Source organism: Rhododendron vialii, chromosome 1a (genome assembly GCF_030253575.1).
Source record: "Rhododendron vialii isolate Sample 1 chromosome 1a, ASM3025357v1".
NCBI lineage: Eukaryota > Viridiplantae > Streptophyta > Magnoliopsida > Ericales > Ericaceae > Rhododendron > Rhododendron vialii.
In genome coordinates this window covers 32,546,470-32,569,100 of record NC_080557.1, presented here as the reverse complement: position 1 = coordinate 32,569,100, position 22,631 = coordinate 32,546,470, and the positions used below count along the sequence as shown (strand labels likewise).

Genomic DNA, 22,631 nt, shown 5'->3' with positions numbered 1-22,631 from the left:
AAAAACGTTTACAAAAGCCCGAGTAGAGACCGATCTTCAAATTGGGTGAGAGGGGTGCGTTAAAATCCTAAAACCCTTCCCCTCTCGTAACCTGTCTCCCGAACCCAAGATATCAAGGTGATGATGGACTAGTCTATAAACCCTTTTCAAATCAAACAATGTAGCAAGCATTTCACGTTCGATTCCTTGTGTGGCGGACCTTTAAACCTAAGTGGCAACTCTGAATTGAGTGCTTGTCTGCCAGCGCTTTAAAAAAGGGTGCACCCGCTTATCGCGATCGATTTTTGGGGCATGTTATGTTGTTTGATTTGAAAAAGGCTTGTAGACTGGTCTATCGTCACCTTGATATCTATGGTTTGGGAGCCAGGTTATGAGAGGGGAAGGGTTTTAAGGCACCCCTCTCGCCCAATCCGGAGATCGGTCTCTACTTGGGCATTTGTAAAACATTTGCGATTCTCTCTCGTTAATCAATTTTTAGCCAATTATGGCGGGAGAACAGTTTAAGGGGATTAAAACTGTAACATATTTGTAGGATGTCATAGATGGCATGCTCATTTATTGAAATAGTTAGTATAGGATGAAAACAGACTCCTGTGGGAGTTTAAACAGACTGGCAGGCCACTGTTTTGGAGTGACGTGCGCAGGTAGAAACCAGCATGCACTGATCAAGTCACTGCACGTTGACAAGACCTGCACGTGCCACAACCAAACCCCCGCGCGCTAGTAGGTTTAAACCCACGGCTCTAATTTCAAGCCCTCTGGGCTCTGGAAGGACCAGTGCACACCCAGGACGAACCAAGCAGTTTATAGACAGTTAATATACAGTTGCAGATAGATTGAATGGGCTACAAAGCCATAAAATAAATAAAACACCCCATAAACAGTGTGGGGATAAAACAGAAACCAAGGCCTAATTACCCATGCAAAGGCCACTCACTGGTCAAAGGTAAACCTGCGCACGCGGGTAGTCCACAATCGTACGCGGGTTTGAGCCTGTGAACCAGTGTTTGGTTTTACATGTTTCTGGGTTTTGGGACATGACCGGAAAGATCCCAGGGGTACTCCATAGCAGCAAGTAAGAATATTAACTAAAAATTAGCAGTTTTAACAGAAGAAAGCGGTAAACTGATTTTTTATCATGCTTGTAATGATGCGTATAAAAAGAAAGGCATAAAACAACAAGATCCCAAGCCCCACACAAGATCTACGTGCGCAGCCACAGAATGGTGCGCGCGTGCTATGAACCGGCGCACGCTGGTCCTTGCCACAACAATTTTGAAGTCATGCTAGCTTTAGGGCCAGGACTTGGTATTCATTATCAGCCTTGAGCCTGCCAGGCCCCATTTGATAACAGTGATAGATGGTTGGAATTCGTAAGGAGATGAGATTAGGATTGGGATTGGTAATGAGAAGAGATTGGTAAGGAGATGGGATTGGTGATAAGTATGTTTGTTTGAGATAGGATTAGATGATGGGATTATTAATATCGTGTTTGTTTCAGATGGAATGGGATTAGATTGATAGTTTAATTTTCGTTTTTGCCCCTCCCCCTAAAAAATAAAACAACACAAGCACACTGAAAAATAAAAAATACAATACCCACAGGAAAAAACCCAGCACACACTACCCCACCCCCTCCCCAGCACACACAGGAAAACCCAGTACACACAGGAAAAGTTTTAGCAGTGGTGGGTTATAGGTATTTTGGTCATTAATTGGTTTAAGCAAGGATAGGACGGTAATTTTGTATGGCTTGGGTATGGACTGGACTATGAATACCAAGTGTGAGAAGGTATTGTGAATCCCCCCTAATACCCACCTTGCTAGTCCTAAGGACTAATAATCCCAACCCATTTTGGGTTACCAAACATAGTATTAATAATCCCTTAGGATTGGAGTAATCCAATCCCAACCCCCTGGAGGTTTATCAAACAAGCCTTCAGGGATCAGAATAGTATGCAGTACAAAGGTGTTATACATTTGGTTTTATGGTTTGAAAGATGTTTGAGCTTTTAGGAATGGATGGGTTGATTGGATGATGCTTGGAAGATGGTTGACAAGGGCTTTGTTATGCAAGAAAGTAAACAACAAGGAGTTAGGGATGGAGCTTTGTGCTAGGGAAGCTTGGAACTTTGTAACTTCGAAACTTGGTGAACCCTTTGCATGGGTGAGAGAGGGGAGTATGTATATATAGAGGATGGGGTGAGAGAGAGGAGCTCAGCCAATCAAAAGGGACTGGCTTTGCTTTCCCCCAAAGGCTTCCCTCTCATCCAATGAGAGGGAAAAGGAATAGGCGAACTAAAGGGGTTAAGGGCTGTCCCCTGGCAAAGATTGCTATTTGGGCCAAACAGACCCTTCCTCCGGCCCCAAAAGTCCTCTTGATCATTGGCTGAATAAAGGTGATGGGACAAGGTTTGACCAGCGCACAGGTCTCAAACTGGCGCACGCGAGTCAAACCAACACCTGTCCATTTAAGCCGCACGCGGGGGTTCAATACCAGCACGCGCCAGTAGGGTTTTGGCTAGGTTTAAGGGTTTTGCAAACACCCAAAGCTCAAACATGCTATCATTCCCGGGGTGCTCTTGATCCATTTCATCATCGGAGAATCAAAAATTGAAAGTAAATTAATCTGGACAGTCCAGATTGGGGTGTCTACAATCGATCATAAAAGACAGGAGTACACTATCTTCTAAAGTAAAGTAGGCATTATTTGCAACTTGGCCTGAAAAAATATGAGATATGAAAGGACTACATATCTTTCAACATAAAGGATTAATTCTTGGGAACTTGGCCTTAAAGAATTTGACATTTTAAAGGACACAATGAAGGCAAAATTGATCCCAACTAAAGGACAAATTATTCATTGCTGTGCAACATGATGAGAAATGAAAGTATTATTGCCAATGTGGGGCCAACAATTTTGGAATTCAATCGATTGGGCAATCGATCACAGTGGAGATACTAAATGGGAAGTGGTTGTGGATGCCTTTCCCTTTATTGTCAAGTTGGCCTGCAAGAAGCTGAGATATGAAAGGACTGGAGTACACTAACTTCCAAAATGAAGGAGGAATTGTTGCCAACTTGGTAGATGATATTTTTGGACAAGAGTACTCTTTCCAAGTAAAGGAGGAATTATTGCCCTCATGTGGGGTGGACCCCATTGCAAACGTGTTCCCAACCACAATCAAAACCAAAGGACATACAAAATCTCAACAAATCACTCTATCCTTAACCTTTGGTTTGACACTTGATGAGTGAATTTAAATACTGTAGTATAAATGAGTCACTTGGAATTTAAAATTATAGTTGATCAAATCTCTGCACAGCTATTAATACCACACCTCTTTAGCACATTTGAATAGAACTACACATTACAACGCGGTCGCTCTCTCTCTCCCTCCCTCTCTTTCTCAAGGCCCATACTTAGGTGTAAGGAGGAGCAAATCGATGAAAACCCACAGAAAGACCATAGTATTAGTACACCATAGCCTTTACCTTTATCTCCCAAAAATTATCAAACCTCATAGGGCCCATACTATTCTTTTCATTCAAGAGCATTATAGTATAATAATCAGTAATTTGGATATAGTTCGGTGGGTGGTGATCTGCAGTTAGACCATCGTAGTTCTCATGTCAGGTGCTTTGTTAGAGGCATTTGAGAAGCCGTTCAATCTTAAGCATGAAGGTGAGCTGAACTCTCCACTCCCAGTAAATTATATTTTGGCAACTTATGAAAACTAGTAAATCAATATTTTAGTACCACAAATTTGATAGTTTATTTTATTTTTCATGTGCAATTTTATTTGCTATATTTTGGAGTGGCTTATTTTACTCTCTCTCTCTCTCTCTCTCTCTCTCTCTCTCTCTCTCTCTCTCACATAAATGTCACTGTATTGCACCCTTCGTTTAATGGTGATATGTGGCCTGTTGGGCAACATCATTGACGTGCCGAATGATCCAGTTTGTTCCACTCTCTAGTCAAAAGCAACTAAGAGCATCCACATGCTATGGAGCGGGTTTTTTTCAACGCGTTATATCTCCCTCCCGTCGGTGAGCTTGTTGATCCTACAGGATAAAACGCGCATACGTAGGTTAAGTATGGCCGTTTGTCAAGGGTGAAGTGCAACTACACGGGACGAAAATCCTTATGTAATTCATTATTCCTTTTGGAAAATAGTTGGCATTTATTTTTTGGTTTTAACCCCATGTTATCACATATCGATTGAAGCAATGCTTAACATGAGTTGTTATAGTGACAAATGTTCTTTGCTAAAGGGCCTAAACTTACGATATGACACGAATGAAATTGAGAAAAATTTGACATCCTAAAAATCCATATTGCCTAATTGAAGATGTGCTTTCTACAAAACCATGTTGCCTCTTCAAAGTCAAAGTGGAATAAGTGTGGGGGATAATCCTAACAACAAATGAATAGGACCTACCACAATCAATCACCCAATTGAAAGAAACTTTGGCAAGTAAATAAAACTAAACAACCACACCACAATCGCAGTAATTCAACACCCATTAAACGTGCACCATATAAACAAAAGTACGTCAAAGGTCCTATCAAACCACAAAAACTCGACCACCAAATTAACCAGTTAGTTTAACATGCCAAAAAGCATAACAAAACTTCATAATAGACATTAAGTGCCCGACTACCCTGCCGAGTAGTTTACTTCAACCTTACCACATAATGCATAAAATACTACATAATACCAACTTAGTAGCCAACATAGTCCTCCCACCAAACACCAAATTAAAGTAATAAGTTTGGTTAAGTGATAAAGTCAAAAGCAATTATCTCAACAAACCTGTGAATCCCTTCATCATTCATCGTCCAAAGTGTCTTGATCTTCATCAAAATGAGAACACATAGAGCGCTCTACCTTTTTCAACTTTTCAAACATCATAATTTGGTTCTCTTGCACAGTGAGTAGCATTTCATGAATGCCTTCCATAGAAACAGGGTTCTTAACCTCCCGATGCAACTTGCTTTGGCCTTCAGATTTGCCAATTGTACCATGACCCATAACTAAAATATCTTTTCCAAACTTGTCCTGCATTAGATCAGGTAATTTCTGTTGATGATGCACGAAACTGGTGAGTAATTGGCCAAGAGGTAAGGATGCGGTAGGATGGTTGTTAATCCAAGCATCATATATAGTGTCCCACCACATACTCGCAATATCTGGCTTGAACCCATTGTATACTGCATGTAACAACATAGTCTACTTAGAATTCAGCTCACGTTGTGGGGGACTTAGGGTTCACATTCTACCAAAAAATATGGTGGAGGAGAACAAAGTCGTTTTTCAAGCGGTTCAAAAGAAATGTAGGATTGTCCTCTGGTGGCCAACTACCACGGCACAAGGTCATCCAAATGTCATTATAACTTGGCCTTTCGACGCCCTAAAGCTAAGGGTATTGTTTTTCTGTCGGAAGAGGTCGGGCTATGCGTTTAAATTCCGCAAGCTTGTCCAGTTAATCTAATAGTATGCCCCCGTACTTTAGACACCATTACCCTTTTCTGCCTGGTCAACCTTGAACGGATTTATTCCCGCAAAGAACTCCCGAACAAGGTTCTAATTTGCCTTCCCCTGTTACTTGCAAATCGCATGTAAGCCCAAATCTTGTAGAAGTGCAGGAATGCATGTGATTTTCTTCAATTGGCCAAGCGCCACAGTCCTCTCCTCAATTACTGGCTATGACACAAATGCGGACAGGTTTGGAAGCTTGATTGGTCCTGAGTCATAATCACTCTCACTTTGACCATCAGTCTCAACATCACTCTCACTGTTACCATGCGACAAACTCTTAATCATCTCCTTAGAGTCACCACCAGAGCTGACATTCATTTCCTCATGGTCCCCCCCATCGGTGGATTGGTCCACTGATATTGGTGCGTCTTTACACTTGGCAAGTCATTTAGATCTACGTAAAGGAGGAGGAGGAGACGAAGAGGGAATTTTCCTTTTTGCCATCGTCATTACAAGATGCTGCAAAACAAGCAAATCAAACATATTTAATCAATCCAGGCCATATGTTTAAGCTATTGAATTTATAAAAATTGTAAGCATACCTGAAGTGGAATAATGTCAAATTATGCCTTAAATTAGGTACAAAAGGTTAATGTGGGACAATGTCAAGTAATGAAGACAGGTCAGAGATAGAAAAGAACCAATTCAGCAGATTAATACACTAACTGACATAGATTAACACACAAACTGAGATAAAAAAAAATCAACTAGGCCAAGGAAAATGAGTACTAAAAGAGCAACCAACCTATGAAACATGAAATTTCGGATCTAACCACAAAGTATCATGTGTCAGCAACTGATAATTTATAACATTTTAATAATATGAGTAGTATGAACATCTACAATACGAATATTCCAACTGAACTTAGTAATTGAACTTTTACTAACTAGTACAACATGAATAAATTAAAAGGATTCATTTCTCAGGATAATGCTCATACATTGAGGCCTTAAGTTTTAAAGTTCAACAAATAGTACATCAACTTCAGCCAAATATAAAAATATGACTAAATAGGAAGATCGTCAATTGGATGCTTTGATGACAACTTTGGACATTTCCGCTTATTGTGACCCCGGCAGTTGCAGTAGCTACATTTCTTAGGATTTCGAGAATGTTGGGCAGTGGAGTTCTTCCCAGGGTTTGCCTTTGGTCTTCACCATAGGTGGATCGCCAACACCAAACAAAGTTTGGCCATCACTTGGTTCACCAATCTCTGTGTTGCACTCCTTATTCTTTCTCATCTCCCAATGCTTTCTCATCCAAGATATCATTTCATGCTCCACTTGCCTAGCATCTTCAAATGAGTCCTGGGTATGCGACGCATAGAATGACATCAATTCGTAACCCGAACTCAATATCCTATACCTAGCCGTGTGGGATATACTCCGAGAAATTTGGCCAACATTTGGTTGTTGGGCCGAAGGCCGACAACACCTTGTCCATCTTCTCATGACTAAACCAGGGGGAATGCTCAATAGGTGTTCATATTGCATGACCACAATCATGTGGCAACAAGGTAGACCAAAAGACTCAAACATCAAGCAATTACAATTGATTCGGCTATCAATTGGATAATACTCGACCGTCTAATTGGATTCTGAATGCGAGTACATCTCAATGAAGTACAACCGATGCTCCACCTCATCAACACGACGTGCCACAATCAATGCAGACGCGCGCTGTATTTCATCCTGAAAGAATCTGAATATGTATTGTGTGTATACCTAGGTTCCATTCTTCTCTAAGCTTTTCAATTGCATGATCAAGATAGGGGTACTATGCTCCATTGCCATCTTAGCCCCTACATCGGCAACTTGCATCCTAGCTAGACCACGGTGGTACTGTTGGACAAATTCAAAACCCCAAAGCCTTACTGTTAAGAATCGATTCAAATAACGGTTCATACCTTCACAATGCTGAATGGTCCTCATCCCAGCAAAGAAATGGTCAAGAAGATATGCCTCAGCCCATCTTTCACGGTCGCTATACATCTCTACCACTTAAGTGTTTGTCTCTAGGCCATAGTGTGATACCATGTCAACTTAAAGAGTTTCAAATTCTTCAACATCACATTCCATTTGCATCAAAGTGGTAAAGTCAAATACGAATTCCGGTATGTGAAAATTTTTAGCGGCATTTCGCTCCAGATGCCACAAACATAGGTGATGCCTTGCATCTGGAAAAATGTTTCTAATTGCATTGCACATCGCCAAATCACCATCTGTGACCACAAAGATGGGCTGTTTACCATCCATAGCCTCCAAAAACGTTGAAAGAACCCAATTGTACATGTTCTTCGTCTTATTCGACAATAACCCATAGCCAAATATGGTCGTCGTAAAGTTATTATTCACACCCGCCAGTATGAAAAATGGCTTCTTGTAAGCATTGGTCCGATAGGTCGGGTCAAAAACTAACACATCTCCAAATGTAGCATAATCCATTTGAGACTTCCCATCTATCCAGAAGAGTGCCTCCAACCGGTCATCCTCTCAACTGTGTACTTGAAGAAAAATAACGAATCAGTGCTTACTTTGAGCAGACAAGTATCCCAGTGCACCCTCAGCATCCCCGTTTTTTATTTCTTCCTTACAATCGCTATGCAATTTGTTGTGCAAATCTTTTACAGTGAACCCCATATTAGGGAAACCCCCAGACTGACATGTCATATAGTCCATAATTTGGGCTGGCTTCATGCTTGCATTCTTCATGGTCATTACCTGAGCTATGTCTGCATCACCCACATGTCTGTGCGATCGCAGAAAGGGAACACAACGCGATACGTGCTGCTAAGGGATGGTTGTGGGTACTCACAAACTCTGTGACAACGTAAGTTTTCATGTTTTGCTCATACGACAAACCTGGAATTTAGCACCACAACTGGTACTTGTTTCAGCTCTATGACGTCATTTCCAATCAGTGCGTTCTAAGTGCTTCTTGTTTGTTTGACCTTCACTAGAACAAACCGAAGCCCTCCACCTTACGTACATTTCATTGCCTATTTGTGGTTTACTTTTATATTTGCGTACACTAAAACCAATTGCCTTAGCATATGCATTGTAGAATTGACCAACAACATCTTCAGAAACAAATTTCATTTCCATAATCTCCGTATCAATGAGCAAACAAAAACTATCATCTACACTGGAAACTGAGCCTTCCCCTTCCCTTTCCCGATCCACATCATTATCTCTGAATGTATTACTTTGTAAATCTTTCAAACTAGAACAAGAGTCAGAATTTGATTCTCAATCGTACGAATCTACCTTCACACCTTTGTTGTTGGTACTACTATTGGGAGTTTCCATCACACCTAAATATTAAACCACATTGCCACAACTTTTAATCCACAAGACTACTTACATACAGGGGTGAAATAGGTTACATACGCATTACCTATAACTAATGTGCGTTACTTACACAATTGTCACCTTCATAGTGATAAACAAATTAGATCTATTTCGTGGCAGCTCATATGCCTTCTAAATGGGTTTTTCAAGAGACTTATGTCACCAAATCTACACAAACATTATAGACTTCGATGTCAAACTTTTGCATGACAACTATTTCTGAAAAAAAGTAATCAGTCAATTGTTTGATTATTATTTGGACAAAATTGAGACTAAAGTATCAATGGACCATAAATACCATTACTATATCTCACAATATCTCACTTACATCAAAATTCTCAAATTTGGAATACCTACAAATAATAATTGACCACACTATAGAATCAACAATACAATTTGACAAACAACTTATATGCAAACACCTTAACCAACAACATATAAGGATTTGTTCAAATAGTGTAGCTAAAGGGAATAAATGAGGGAAAAGATGGAGAGGATGATAGGTGTCCTCCTCCTCTATATGAACTTATGAAGAACCTCTTTCGCTTGCCAATTTATGGACAATTTTGCCCTTTTATTGTTGGCTTCCTGTTGTTTTTTTGTGGGCTGAAATAGGAATTTCACTTCTTGGACTTATTGGGCTATGTGTGTGTTTGTTGGGTCTTACTGGGTTACGTTATGTGGCAAAAGGGGGTGAACATTTACGTGGGCTACGTGGCACAGTGAAAAGAAGTGGTCCTTCTAAGCCTCACACGTACATCTTCTCAGCTCTCACACATACATCTTCTTCAACCTTTCCCGTTCTCTCTCTCTCTCTCTCTCTCAACAGAGCTATCGCCATGGCGGTGAGTCACTCTCACTCCATCAGTTGTACACGTTCTGCATGTCTCTGCATCTCCTACTATCTCTTCCCTCTCTACGGTGGTCCTCATGGGGCACGCCAGTGTACTGAATAGATTAACGGTGGGTTTGATTCTTCTTTCCAATATTTTTTTTTATAGGCTTTCCAAGATTTTTGTTTGATTTGATTTGGTATTTTTCCTTACACCCATAATTTGGCTTCCTTCTCCATTTAGGGCTTTTTTACATCACATATGATTTGTAAACATATGTTTCCGTATAGTGTATCCCAGATCTCCTGATTCTACTTGGCAACAACAGTTTTGTGGTTTCCTTAGGAACTCTCTCGGATTCACCAACCCATCTGACCAAAGGTAAGAAATTCACCCCTACAGTAGTTATCTTGCTTTCAATCTTACTGTGTTTTGCTTCTTTCATTTGTTTAAATTTACCGAAAGTTTTTGTTTGGTTCTTTTTTTTCGTCTTTCTTTTGCTTCGACTATTTATTTTATGCTTTTTTTAGGTTTTTCCATGTCAGCTTATTTCCAAAGCTGTCTCGCCAAAAGGTTCGAAAACCTCCCAACCCCTGAATGATAAGTCGGATTAATGTTTTTTAGGTGTTGATGTGTCCTTTTTTACATAGGTCATCTGATCAAGATTTCAATTTGTGCTTTTTGTATTGTTTGGTTTTTTCATTTTGCAATTGAGTATGGAGTACGCATTTGAGAACTTAATTTGAAAGATTGGTATGTGGAATTTTCAAAATTCGTGATGATATTAATCTCAAGTTCATATTGTGGGAACATGGGACCCATTTCATGGCAGGGCAACTGATGTTGCAACCATGGTGGGAAAACCTTTGTTTACAATCACAATACAGATCTGAGCCTCATGTTTTCCATCAATTTATTGCCACACTTCATTGGAGCATGTTGTACTAGGAACAACATTTCTTTATGATGGTTTCACTTGTGTTAAAGCTTCCCATATTAGAAAATTAGGTTTTGTATTTTTTTTATCGTCATTTATGTGTTGTTTTCTCGACATGCTGTAGTTTTTTAGTAGTATTTCAGCATTACTTAATTAGTTAGCATACTATTTGCTTTAGTTTCTAATTGTCCTTTCCTTGGGCAACTAAACTAGCTATAGTTTGAGGAGAAGATAATTTCAAACTTGTGTAGTCAATAATCTATTGGTGTCCTCTGCTAAGAAAATTATTTTTTTTGCAGGCAGTTGATTTGTATGTATTATTGAGCTCATTTCTTCCTAAAGGGGGATAGATTATATTTGTTGCTGTCTATCCATCTGAATTTGGACTAAAGCATATGGAAGAGGAAGAAGAGGAAGCAGTGCGTGGTCCAGTACTCATTTGATGACGACAAAGAGCAAAATTGAAGTGATGATGACGATGATGAAATTGATGTTAAGAATCTGCATGAATATGAATTAAGTAGGCCAAGGTAAATACCTGAAGCTGTTGCTTTCCCCATGCATGAGATATACAAATTAGTATTAGCTTTGCTAGCATACTATTTCATAACATCATTTCATTGTTTGAGAAAATAAACTACTGTCTTGTGCTCTTATGATTACTGATGCTTAGTATCTTTCCATAAAGACTCTTCCTTTCTGATGTTTTGTGGCCTCGTAAGAAAAGAAAAAACTTCATGTAAATTGGAAAAAAGTTTAACCCAAATCATGCTTCTGCTGACATTTTTCTGCTCTGAACTTAGGAGAGCTTTGGTGAAACTTTTGTATGACAAATTTGAAGGGTTTTCCATTTTTTATTTTAACTGAAGGAAGTTTAAACTTTTTAGTTATCTCTTTTGTATTTTGAAGTATGACTATAGTAGAATTCATGCTTAAAGAAAAATTCCTCAATGAAGTCCTTTCATTAAACCTTAATGGATTATACCTATTTATAGAGAAGGGGCATGAAGTTACAATTAGGCCCAACCGGTAAAGCTTGTGGGCTGCCCAAACGATGGGCAAAATCGTCCAAATCAACCAAAAATTGGCAATCGAATTAATTGCCAAAGTTATTCTTGTTATATAAAATGTTAGGATATATCCTTTAAACAAGTAAACTTACACTGAGATTTACGTAGTTAAGGAAACAGGGAAGCTTGCATTGTTATGGAAGGTAACCACTGCATTACTTTTGAATCTATATCTATTTCTTCGCTTTGTTTTTAGTCTCCTCTTGCCTTTTTTTTTTTTTTTAAAAAAAAAAGGAGGAGAGAGAAGAGGAACACATAATAGTTGTGAAGTTGCTTTTGTCTTTTACATGTCATTTTGTTATGATGCTACGATTCATTATCATGATTGTGCGATGTTTAAGGTACAAGATGCTGAGGATGAAGATTTGCTCCTGATGATGAGTTTGAAGACGAGGATATAGATGACGAGCTAGATCCTGCAATGGAAGAACAAATTGATAGGTAAGCTTATTGAGGTTCATTTTGAGTGAGTGTTATTTATCTGTGAATCAAGATATGCCATTATTACTCTTATCTTGCATAATATACATTTTTGCCATTGTCTCAGCAATGTAGCGCTCATACTTTCCCAAGATTGTTAAACTGCTCCATTAGGTGTCTTTTTTTAGCACTTTTGACTGCCTCAACACCCCGATTTTATTGTAGTGCATTTATCTTTTAGGAGCATCATCTGTCATGGTAGTATTGTAAATGTGGAATTTTCTTTTTCTTTTTCTCTGCTAAACTTTGCTCACTGTTTGAATTTTTTCGAGGAATTCTTTAGCCGACATTTTACAGATATGGATATGGGAACAGTTACGAGTCCTTCCTTGTAGGCTTGTAGCTATTGTGAACCCCAACATGCAATTTTTGGTACGTTGGGCTGAAAAGAATGGAGTGACTGCCAATTTTAGTACCCTCTGTGAGAGTTCCAAGGCAAAAACATTCATTCATGAAGGCCTTACTAAGACTGAAAAGAAAAGAATGTTCCTTTCGCTCTCTTAACATGCTATTCTGTGGTTGTACACATAGCAATTATACTTTGAATTGAAAGTTGAGATTAAAAGGTTTTATGAATGAAACAAATTAAGTAGGTATATGAAATTTTTGTGTCCCTAACTTATATTGCTCTCTTTGCAGCTAAAAGGTTTTGAGTTGATAAAAGGTGTCCACCTTGACCTAATACCATTTGACATGAACTGAGATCTTCTCACCCCAACTTCCACGAAGATGAGAGACAAGTTTCTCAAATACTATCAGGTAAGCTCATTATGCACTTAGATTGGTCAAAGACTGAGAGACAAGTGGGGAAGTACCATGTGTGACAATGTTTGGTCATTAGATAAATAATTTACGTGTTCTGTAGAACCCTATGTTTCATGGAGTGCTTTTGGTTTCTAATTTTATTTTTTGTATGCTCAGTGTCTAGAAGATCACCATGCCTTGAGTCGTGGAGCACATCAAATAATTGATTTCAATTTTTTCACCTATATGTATGGTTGCGGAGGAATTAGTCAATGTGTGTTCAATATAAACTTAATCTTCAACTCAATCGCTCGGATGTTTTATTTGTTTGAGTGGGCTAAGCGATGGTGAATTTTTGATTCCATGCAGTTTCTTTGTTTTAATAACTTTGGTTATTCATGGAAAGTGGGCTGAAATGTTCAGTCGACTCCTTCCCCCCGAAAGGGAATCCGTCAGGCCTAGCGCTTAAGGCTTGAAGCTCCTGCCAATCCGACATTCCAATTTTGTTGTCTCTAAATTTTCTGATAGTTGACTTCACTTCATTTACGACTCAACTACTTGTACAATTCCACAAACATTCAACATCGTTTTCCTCAACGGGCATGACAGACGTGCAAGGCATGTCGCGATGCACCTAGTAGGGGATAAAAATCCTTAACCGTGGTTAAAGGGAGGGGGAGGGGGGGACTAAAGATTTTGTTCTTTTAAAAGTTCTTTAAGTATCCGGGAAATTTAGGGAAATTTGTTATACCTTGGTTATGCCACTGAATGGTTTTGATTATGCTCATAATGATCTTGTCATGCCAATTATTACAGTGTCCCCAAAATGACTGGGGACACCATAACATCATCCTTTTGTGTTTATAATTTACATGCGACAACTATTAACGTAACCCTTTTCTTTATCAGTTACTATCAAGTTACATTGTTCTTTTAGCTTGAATAACACAAAAAATCAACATCAAAATGTAATCCAAGGTATAGTGCTTTATGATTATCACAATCCGATTCAAAGAAAACAACCTCTCTTTGCATTTTTTTAAGGAAAATTTTACAATTGAATCATTATACTTTACTTTTTCAAGAACTCGGTGCCCGTTTTGCTAACCTTTTTTTTTTTTTTTTTGGCCTTTTAGGCTTTTTAGTTGATATATATGTGAGGAGAATTGTAGTGACCCGTATTTTAGGGCCATTTTTTTTTTAGAAATATTAAAATTATCGAGTAAGGGTGTAAATTGTGGAAATTCGAATAATGGCATGGTTACCTAATTGGGGTTAATGTGATATCATTATTTGTGAAAGGGAATAAGTGTTATTAGTGTGTGTGCATGTATATAAGTGTGGGTGAGTAGCAGGGAATAATTTTTCCTCTTTCCTTTTCTCTATGTCAGCCGACACACACACACATATCATCTCTCTCTCTCTCTCTCTAACTCTCATCTGGCTCTCTCTCGGCTCTCACCTCTCCATCAACTTCTCTCCTAAATTTCATCTTCTTAAAGCAAGATTCCGGACAAAGTCCGAGAATTAAAGTTGTTCTATGAAGTATTGGCTTTCTGAATATCCAAGAAAATTCATGATCGGACCCGTGGGAGCTCAGTTGACTTGGTCAAAATGTCAGGTTTTGCTCAAAACCTTTGAGGTAGGGATTTCTTACTTGTTCTATGCGTTGATGAGTTGAATTTGTACCTACATCTCGTGTCTGATTGTTGTTTTGAAGGGTATTGTTGGCCCTTGAAATCTGTGTATCACGTTGAAATTTCCAGGCGCTACCCATAGTCCGTTTTTGGTCCTACTCGTAGCCACTGATCAGAAAATTGAACATTTATTCCGCTACCCGTAGTCCATTTTCGGTCCTACCCGTAGCCACTGTAGATTTTGTAAAAAACTCTTGTTCTCATATTCAAATGTCGTGGTTCGTTCCCATGAGTAGTGATATGTATCTTTATGAGTTCAATAACGTTAATTTACATTTAACGAGAAGTATGACAATAGCTTGACGTATATGATTGCTGAATGTCGAACTGAGAACTTAAGACACTTTATGTGAGGAATATGATTAAAATGGAGCACACGAACACCGAATGCAAGTTGTGAACTTTGTGACTTGGTGATGTAATAAGAATCGATGACATTAGTAAGAAAACGGTTTATGGAAACTTGAATGGGCCCGTCAATTGGCGTGGTGACCGGCAGGAGATGAACGGGGTCCCAAATACCCGGAATGAACGGATCCACCTATTGGTGCGATGACGGCAGGGAATGAATGGGTCCACCTATTGGTGCGATGACCGCACCGGTAGGGAATGAACGGGTCCACCTATTGGTGCGATGACCGCACCGGCAGGGAATGAACGGGTCCACCTATTTGTGCGATGACCGGTAGGGAAGGAACAGGTCCACCTATTGGTGCGATGACCGGCAGGGGATGAACGGGGTCCCAAATACCCGAAATGTGCACTTGGAACAAAATACTTATTAACTATGAAACACGGGACACTTTGATTTTCATGGTGAACTAGATGATTGTTGCATTTTCGGCTTGTCGTTTCGTATCCTCGCGATTCGTCTTAATGGTTTTTCTAAATTTCTTGAGTACTCGTTCCATGGGATTTAAGTGTAGGAACTAGCAGACTGGGTTTAGTAGAGACTATTTGTGGTTAATACGTTGTGTAGGATGCGGGAACATATCCAGAGGTATGGTGTGGACGTGTGTATTCGTCGATGTACGATATGGTACTTTGTTTGTAATGAACATGGGACAATGAATGATTGTTTGATATTGTGGACAATGCAAATGAAAGGGTATCACCATGACCAATCGGTGATATGACCGGACCATGCAAATGAATGAGTATCACTATTTGGTGATATGACCGGACTACGAGCGATACATGCGAAGACTGTAAATGATGAAATGTGGAATAATGTGTGATTATTGGAAAAATGATGAAAGATTGGCTTTTAATCATCTTTTTGAAAGGAAAAGGATTTTGATAAAAAAAATCCTTCAATATTCTTTAGCGAATCAATGGTTTTCGGTATTTGGGCACAAATCAACGGACTCCGGTATTCAAGCTCGAATCAACGGAGCTTGATCTGGTTTTGTAATACTTTACCTTCTTCTTTTTTTTAAATCAGAAGGGAAAGTTTCATGGTGAAAGGGTTTGATAATGAATGAGGTATAAGCGAGAAAGATTGTGGTATCTTACGAGAAACGATGAGATGATTGAGGATCGATTATTGGTTGAGGTATACAGATGCGAGTTTATTAATGTTGCTAGTTTGATGCGTGAATAACTAGGAATATTTATAAGATGTCTAGAACCCTATGGTTGTAGCCCGCTTGTTTGTTGTGGTAAACCTTGTTTTCTTGTGTTTGCTTATTGAACTTCACTCACTCTTGGTGCATGTTCTCTCGCATTTTCACATAGCTTAAGTATAGATTTCTCTACTGGGCTAGTGTACCTCAATCTATCATTTTTAGGTACACCACAGGAGCACAATCATGGAGAGTATGGAGTGCATGCAGACATCACAGGCGGCTAAAGTTATTTTCTAAAGTACTTGTCTTTCTTCGTAAATCGAACTGCATTGTACTATTTTTTTTCTAGTTTGGAATACTGTATCAGTTTGACAGATTTGTGAGATTCGGGAATTGTATTGTAATTTGGAGTATCGTATGTACTATTGTGAGGATTTGTATTTAAAATGATATTGTTATTTATGTTAAAAATTAAGGGCGTGACAGCTTATTATCAGAATACCTAGAGACCGTGGGGAGACTTTTTAGTCTAATGGGTTCAAAAATTCGCTGCATGTTTTGTTTCAACACATGTGTGCTTGCATGAACGAGTTTGTACGTCATTGAGGTATTGTATTTTGCATTATGGCAGAGTGACATAGAATTGTTGACCCACGTTGGAAAGTTGGAGGCTTTGACCTCATTGTTGTGGTTGTGATCGTGGTAATGACGACATGTGAAACAAAATATACATTGGCATGCGATGAAAGAGATAGACTATTGAGATGACCCACGAGATGAATGTTTGATGTGTATCTATTTGAATTGTGTGGATTATGTACTAAGTATTATGTGCATGGAGTAAATCCTATGAGATTTGAGTTGTGTTAAGTGTAAGTACGAGGAGAGTAACATATATGTTAGGAGATGAACTAGAAAGTGTCTTGAGGTGTTAGCGGTTGAGGTGATATTTGTGGTTGGTTATCTTGTGGGTAGTCGTTATTGTGACTATTAATGAGGTTGTGATTGTGAGCATAGGTAGGGCAAGCTAAACCTATATAGTGATTTATACGTAGTTAAAGTTGACTTAGGAAAAGAGGGTTATAAGTAGGGTGTCAGGATATGGTATGTGTCTTCTTGACACCCAAGCGACTACCGATGAGATCCAGTTGGAAGAGGCGCCTGATCACCGCTCCTTCTAGATGGAAGTCTCAGAAAGTCAACTGGACACTAGGATTGTGTATAGGGGTTAGATCTCTAGGCTTGAGATAGATGGCTGTACGTAGAAAGTTCGTAGAAAAAGGGAAGTGTTATGGTGTTTAGTCTTCATTGTTGAGGTGAATATCGTGGTGGTGTCATTATGATAGGATGGTAGAAAATAGTGATAGCATTGTTTGATTAAAAAAAAGAAGAGACAAGGCTTGAGGTGTACTACATTGATGTGACCTGAGGCGAGTGATTAATGTCAGTATGTGGTGAGAAACTTGTTTGAAGTGAGGGCAATATGAATGAAGACTATTGTGGTTGATTATGCAGTGGAGTGTAGTTAATGTCCTGGGTGGAAATAGTAGAAATTTTGAAGCGATAGGCTTGTGGAGAAATAATATGTTGTGAGTTGAAAGATTGGAGTGTAGAGATTGTGTGTGATGCAATTGGAGACGTAGACTAGACTAATGACATTATACGATGCACTAAGGTATGCCATTAAGGTGATAGATTTGAGAGGGACTAAGGTTTAAATAGTGGTAGTGGTAGCAGTGATGGTGATGGGAATGATGTGGTTAATATTATTGAGGTTGAGTACAATTGTGGTAAATATCTTTAAGGAATATTGATGTCGTTATGACTACTTAGTTAAGAGAAGAAATTTGTGAGCTATGGAACTTGTGGTGAGCGGAACTATTAGAAGTTATTGGTGCGAGAGAATTGGTTCCTAAGTGATAAGGTAGTAGAAGTCTTAGAGTATAATGAAAAGTATAGATATGTTGTTTGAAACCCTAGAGTCTTGAGGGTATCCAAGGGGAAGTCTGTCAATTGGATTGTATCGGTGACTAGATTTCAGTATAGAAACAATCAATAGTATTGTATGTTAGTTGGTGCAGCTATTGCACACATTGTGTAGGTGTCAGGATGATGAGATGTTGTTAGGTTGTGATGCCATTGAAATAGAGGAATGATTAGTATTGATGATACGTGTATTTGTGATGTGATATTTAAGATTGTGAACATGAGAAATACGTGATTTGATTTGACTAAATGAATGAGAATGCCCGAGATTGGTAAAGTGAATAGACATCGAGTGAGGTATTACAAGATTGAAAAGAACGAGATTACTGTTGGACTTCCTAGAGCCATGAAATGTGGAGTGTTGGATACTTTATGAGTCCGTGAATACTGAGTGACTCTGTCAATCCGTGGATGTGTCCGGTATTGTGTAAGCTATTAAATTGTACCGTGGGTTTGTTGAAATATTTCGTGTATGAAATGTGCTGTGTTTAGCTTTAACCTACATGTTTGATTCGTTATGTAATCTCAATGCGTGAAATTTTCTTTTAGTATACGATGAAGAATAACCAATGGTTCGTATGTGAGTATTTGCTACAAGTAGTATATGCCTTTCATGAGTAGCAGCAGTGATATATGAAGGACTGGGTTTAAGGAAAATAGTGGATTGATAGTTTACCATAACGGTTTTAATATTGTGTTGTGAAGAGTTATGTAGAGGGGACGCATTCCATAGAAGTGAATTTGGGTTTCTAGAATGGGAGTCGGTAGCGTTACTGAGTAAGCTAAGGAAAATGGAGTAGTGTTAGATTTTTTATTGTATTCGAATGTTAGATGGGTAAAAAAAAAGGGAGAGACATTTGAGATTTATGTGAAATTGATATAAGAGTCATGTGGGTAACAGAGATGTGAAATGGAGGTAATGGCTAGCAGTTTTGTGTTATAAATGTATTGATGTACTGATGGAGGTTAATTGTGTTCTTATGAGAGGGAAGTGAGTGCCATGAGGCACGAGGCCATTTGATAATTGTTAAGGGAGTGATAACGATGCCTATTAATAGCAGTATCAATAGAATGATTCAATTGTGAGATCTGAGATGTGTTTATACTTGAAGTCGAGAGAAGTATCAATAGCTGGAAAAATGAGGAGTTTGACTATGGTGAGTGAATGTTTATAGCTGAGCGAAAGGTAATGAGTTATTATGTGATTTAAGGGTTCGAGGCTTATTAGTTTTGTTCCAGTGGAGGTGTTTGAGGTTATTTGGATTGGTGAGTAAATGCTTGATTCATTGATTGATGTTGATTGGGAATGATAGAACTTGGTTTAGAATTCGAGTTTTCATGAGTAGTTTAATTTGTCCTAGAAAGTTCGAGAAGTACTTGGAGAACGTAAGAAGGTTGTTTGTTGGATTTTGGTATAATTGTCATGTTGTTATGTGGAATCTAGAACTTTCGTATAGATGTGAGGACTTGAGGATTTGGTGAAGATGATAGTGGTTTGTGATTAAGTGTTTAGTGGTCGAACCATATCGATGTTGAGGGTTTTGTGGAGTAATCAGGATAAGAAAAGTCTACATAGAAAGGAGGGGATGATGTGATGATTATGAGATGGCAGTATGAGGCTTGGTATTGTGGTTATTGACTCGGTTGGACTTAGGTGATCAAATTTCGGGGACGAAATTTTTTTTAAGGAGGATCGGGTGTAGTGACCCATATTTTAGGGCCGTTTTTTTTTTTTAGAAATATTAAAATTATCGAGTAATGGTGTAAATTGTGGAAATTCGAATAATGGCATGGTTACCTAATTGGGGTTAATGTGATATCATTATTTGTGAAAGAGAACAAGTGTTATTAGTGTGTGTGCATGTATATAAGTGTGGGTGAGTAGCAGGGAATAATTTTTCCTCTTTCCTTTTCTCTATGTCAGCCGACACACACACACATATCATCTTTCTCTCTCTCTAACTCTCATCCGGCTCTCTCTCGCCTCTCACCTCTCCATCAATTTCTCTCCTAAATTTCATCTTCTTAGAGCAAGATTCCGGACAAAGTCCGAGAATTAAAGTTGTTCTACGAAGCACGGGCTTTCCGAATATCCAAGAAAATTCATGATCAGACCTCGTGGGAGCTCGGTTGACTTGGTCAAAAGGTCGGGTTTTGCTCAAAACCTTTGAGGTAGGGATTTCTTACTTGTTTTATGTGTTGATGAGTTGAATTTGTACCTACATCTCGTGTCTGATTGTTGTTTTGAAGTGTATTGTTGGCCCTTGAAATCTGTGTAACGCACTGAAATTTCCAGGCGCTACACATAGTCCGTTTTTGGTCCTACCCATAGCCACTGATCAGAAAACTGAACATTTGTTCTGCTACCCGTAGTCCATTTTCGGTCCTACCCGTAGCCAATGCAGATTTTGTAAAAAACTCTTGTTCTCGTATTCAAATGTCGTGGTTCGTTCTCATGAGTAGTGATATGTATCTTTATGAGTTCAATAACGTTAATTTACATTTAACGAGAAGTATGACAATAGCTTGACTTATATGATTGCTGAATGTCGAACTGAGAACTTAAGACACTGTATGTGAGGAATATGATTGAAATGGAGCACACGAACACCGAATGCAAGTTGTGAACTTTGTGACTTGGTGATGTAATAAGAATCGATGACATTAGTAAGGAAACGGTTTAAGGAAACATGAACAGACCCGTCAATTGGCGTGGTGACCGGTAGGAGATGAACGGGGTCCCAAATACCCGGAATGAACGGGTCCACCTATTGGTGCGATGACCGGCAGGGAATGAACGGGTGCGATGACCGCACCGGCAGGGAATGAACGGGTCCACCTATTTGTGCGATGACCGGCAGGGAAGGAACAGGTGCACCTATGGGTGTGATGACCGGCAGGGGATGAACGAGGTCCCAAATACCTGGAATGTGCACTTGGAACAAAAGACTTATTAACTATGAAACACGGGACACTTTGAATGTGATTGTGAACAAGATGATTGTTTTATTTTCGGCTTGTCGTTTCGTATCCTTGCGATTCGTCTTAATGGTTTCTCTAAATTTCTTGAGTACTCATTCCATGGGATTTAAGCGTAGGAACTAGCAGACTGGGTTTAGTAGAGACTATTTGTGGTTAATACGTTGTGTAGGATGCGGGAACATATCCAGAGGTATGGTGTGGACGTGTGTATTCGTCGATGTACGATATGGTACTTTGTTTGTAATGAAAATGGGACAATGAATGATTGTTTGATATTGTGGACAATGCAAATGAACAGATATCACCATGACCAATCAGTGATATGACCGGACCATGCAAATGAACGAGTATCACTATTTGGTGATATGACCGGACTACGAGCGATACATGCGAAGACTGTAAATGATGAAATGTGGAATAATGTGTAATTATTGGAAAAATGATGAAAGATTGTCTTTTAATCATCTTTTTGAAAGGAAAAGGATTCTGATAAAAAAAAAATCCTCCAATATTCTTGAGCGAATAAATGGTTTTCGGTATTTGGGCACAAATCAACGGACTCCGGTATTCAAGCTCGAATCAACAGAGCTTGATCTGGTTTTGTAATACTTTACCTTTTTTTTTCTTTTTTTTTTAAATCAGAAGGGAAAGTTTCATGGCGAAAGGGTTTGATGATGAATGAGGTGTAAGCGAGAAACATTGTGGTATCATACGAGAAACGATGAGATGATTGAGGATTGATTATTGGTTGAGGTATACAGATGCGAGTTTATTAATGTTGCTAGTTTGATGCGTGAATAACTAGGAATATTTATAAGACGTCTAGAACCCTATGGTTGTAGCCCGCTTGTTTGTTGTGGTAAACCTTGTTTTCTTGTGTTGGCTTATTGAACTTCACTCACTCTTGGCGCATGTTCTCTCGCATTTTTGCATAGCTTAAGTATAGATTTCTCTACTGGGCTAGTGTAGCTCAATCTATCATTTTTAGGTACACCACAGGAGCACAATCATGGAGAGTATGGAGTGCATGCAGACATCACAGGCTGAAGTTATTTTCTAAAGTACTTGTCTTTCTTCGTAAATCGAACTGCATTGTACTATTTTTTTTCTAGTTTGGAATACTGTATCAGTTTAACAAATTTGTGAGATTCAGAAATTGTATTGTAATTTGGGGTATCGTATATACTATTGTGAGGATTTGTATTTAAATGATATTGTTATTTATGTTAAAAATCGAGAGCGTGACAAGAATGATGTATCTCAAATAATGTGAAAAGCCAAAAAAAAAAAACTTTAAAATGCTCTTAGTGGAACTCAATTTATTTTAATGGATATATGGTAAGAGTTATTGTTTTAAGAAAATACGAAAGTTTGCTAAATACTTTAACTAAGATTTGTGTGAAAAAAATAAAAAATTGTGTCGTCTCACTCGATTTAATT

General features: G+C 38.7%; 1 protein-coding gene and 1 long non-coding RNA gene across 2 annotated transcripts; one reads left to right on the top strand and one right to left on the bottom strand.

Moving 5' to 3' along the window:
• Positions 1-7,586: 7,586 nt before the first annotated feature.
• Positions 7,587-8,261, bottom strand: LOC131330762 (protein FAR1-RELATED SEQUENCE 5-like). The gene is made up of 2 exons (XM_058364473.1): positions 8,078-8,261; positions 7,587-8,002 (listed from the first exon to the last, which is right to left on the bottom strand). The coding sequence occupies exons 1-2, from the start codon at positions 8,259-8,261 to the stop codon at positions 7,587-7,589; spliced, it is 600 nt and encodes a 199-aa protein (XP_058220456.1).
• Positions 8,262-11,066: 2,805 nt separating this feature from the next.
• LOC131333087 (uncharacterized) lies at positions 11,067-13,119 on the top strand. The gene is made up of 3 exons (XR_009201700.1): positions 11,067-11,194; positions 12,076-12,175; positions 12,854-13,119. It is a non-coding gene; the product is annotated as an uncharacterized LOC131333087 (long non-coding RNA).
• Positions 13,120-22,631: the final 9,512 nt, after the last annotated feature.

Coding starts and splice junctions, on each gene's coding strand:
- LOC131330762 (XM_058364473.1), bottom strand. CDS start 8,261: ATGACCATGAAGAATGCAAGCATGAAGCCAGCCCAAATTATGGACTAT. Junction 8,003..8,077: donor GGGATACTTGTCTGCTCAAA/GTAAGCACTGAT, acceptor TCTTCTGGATAG/ATGGGAAGTCTCAAATGGAT.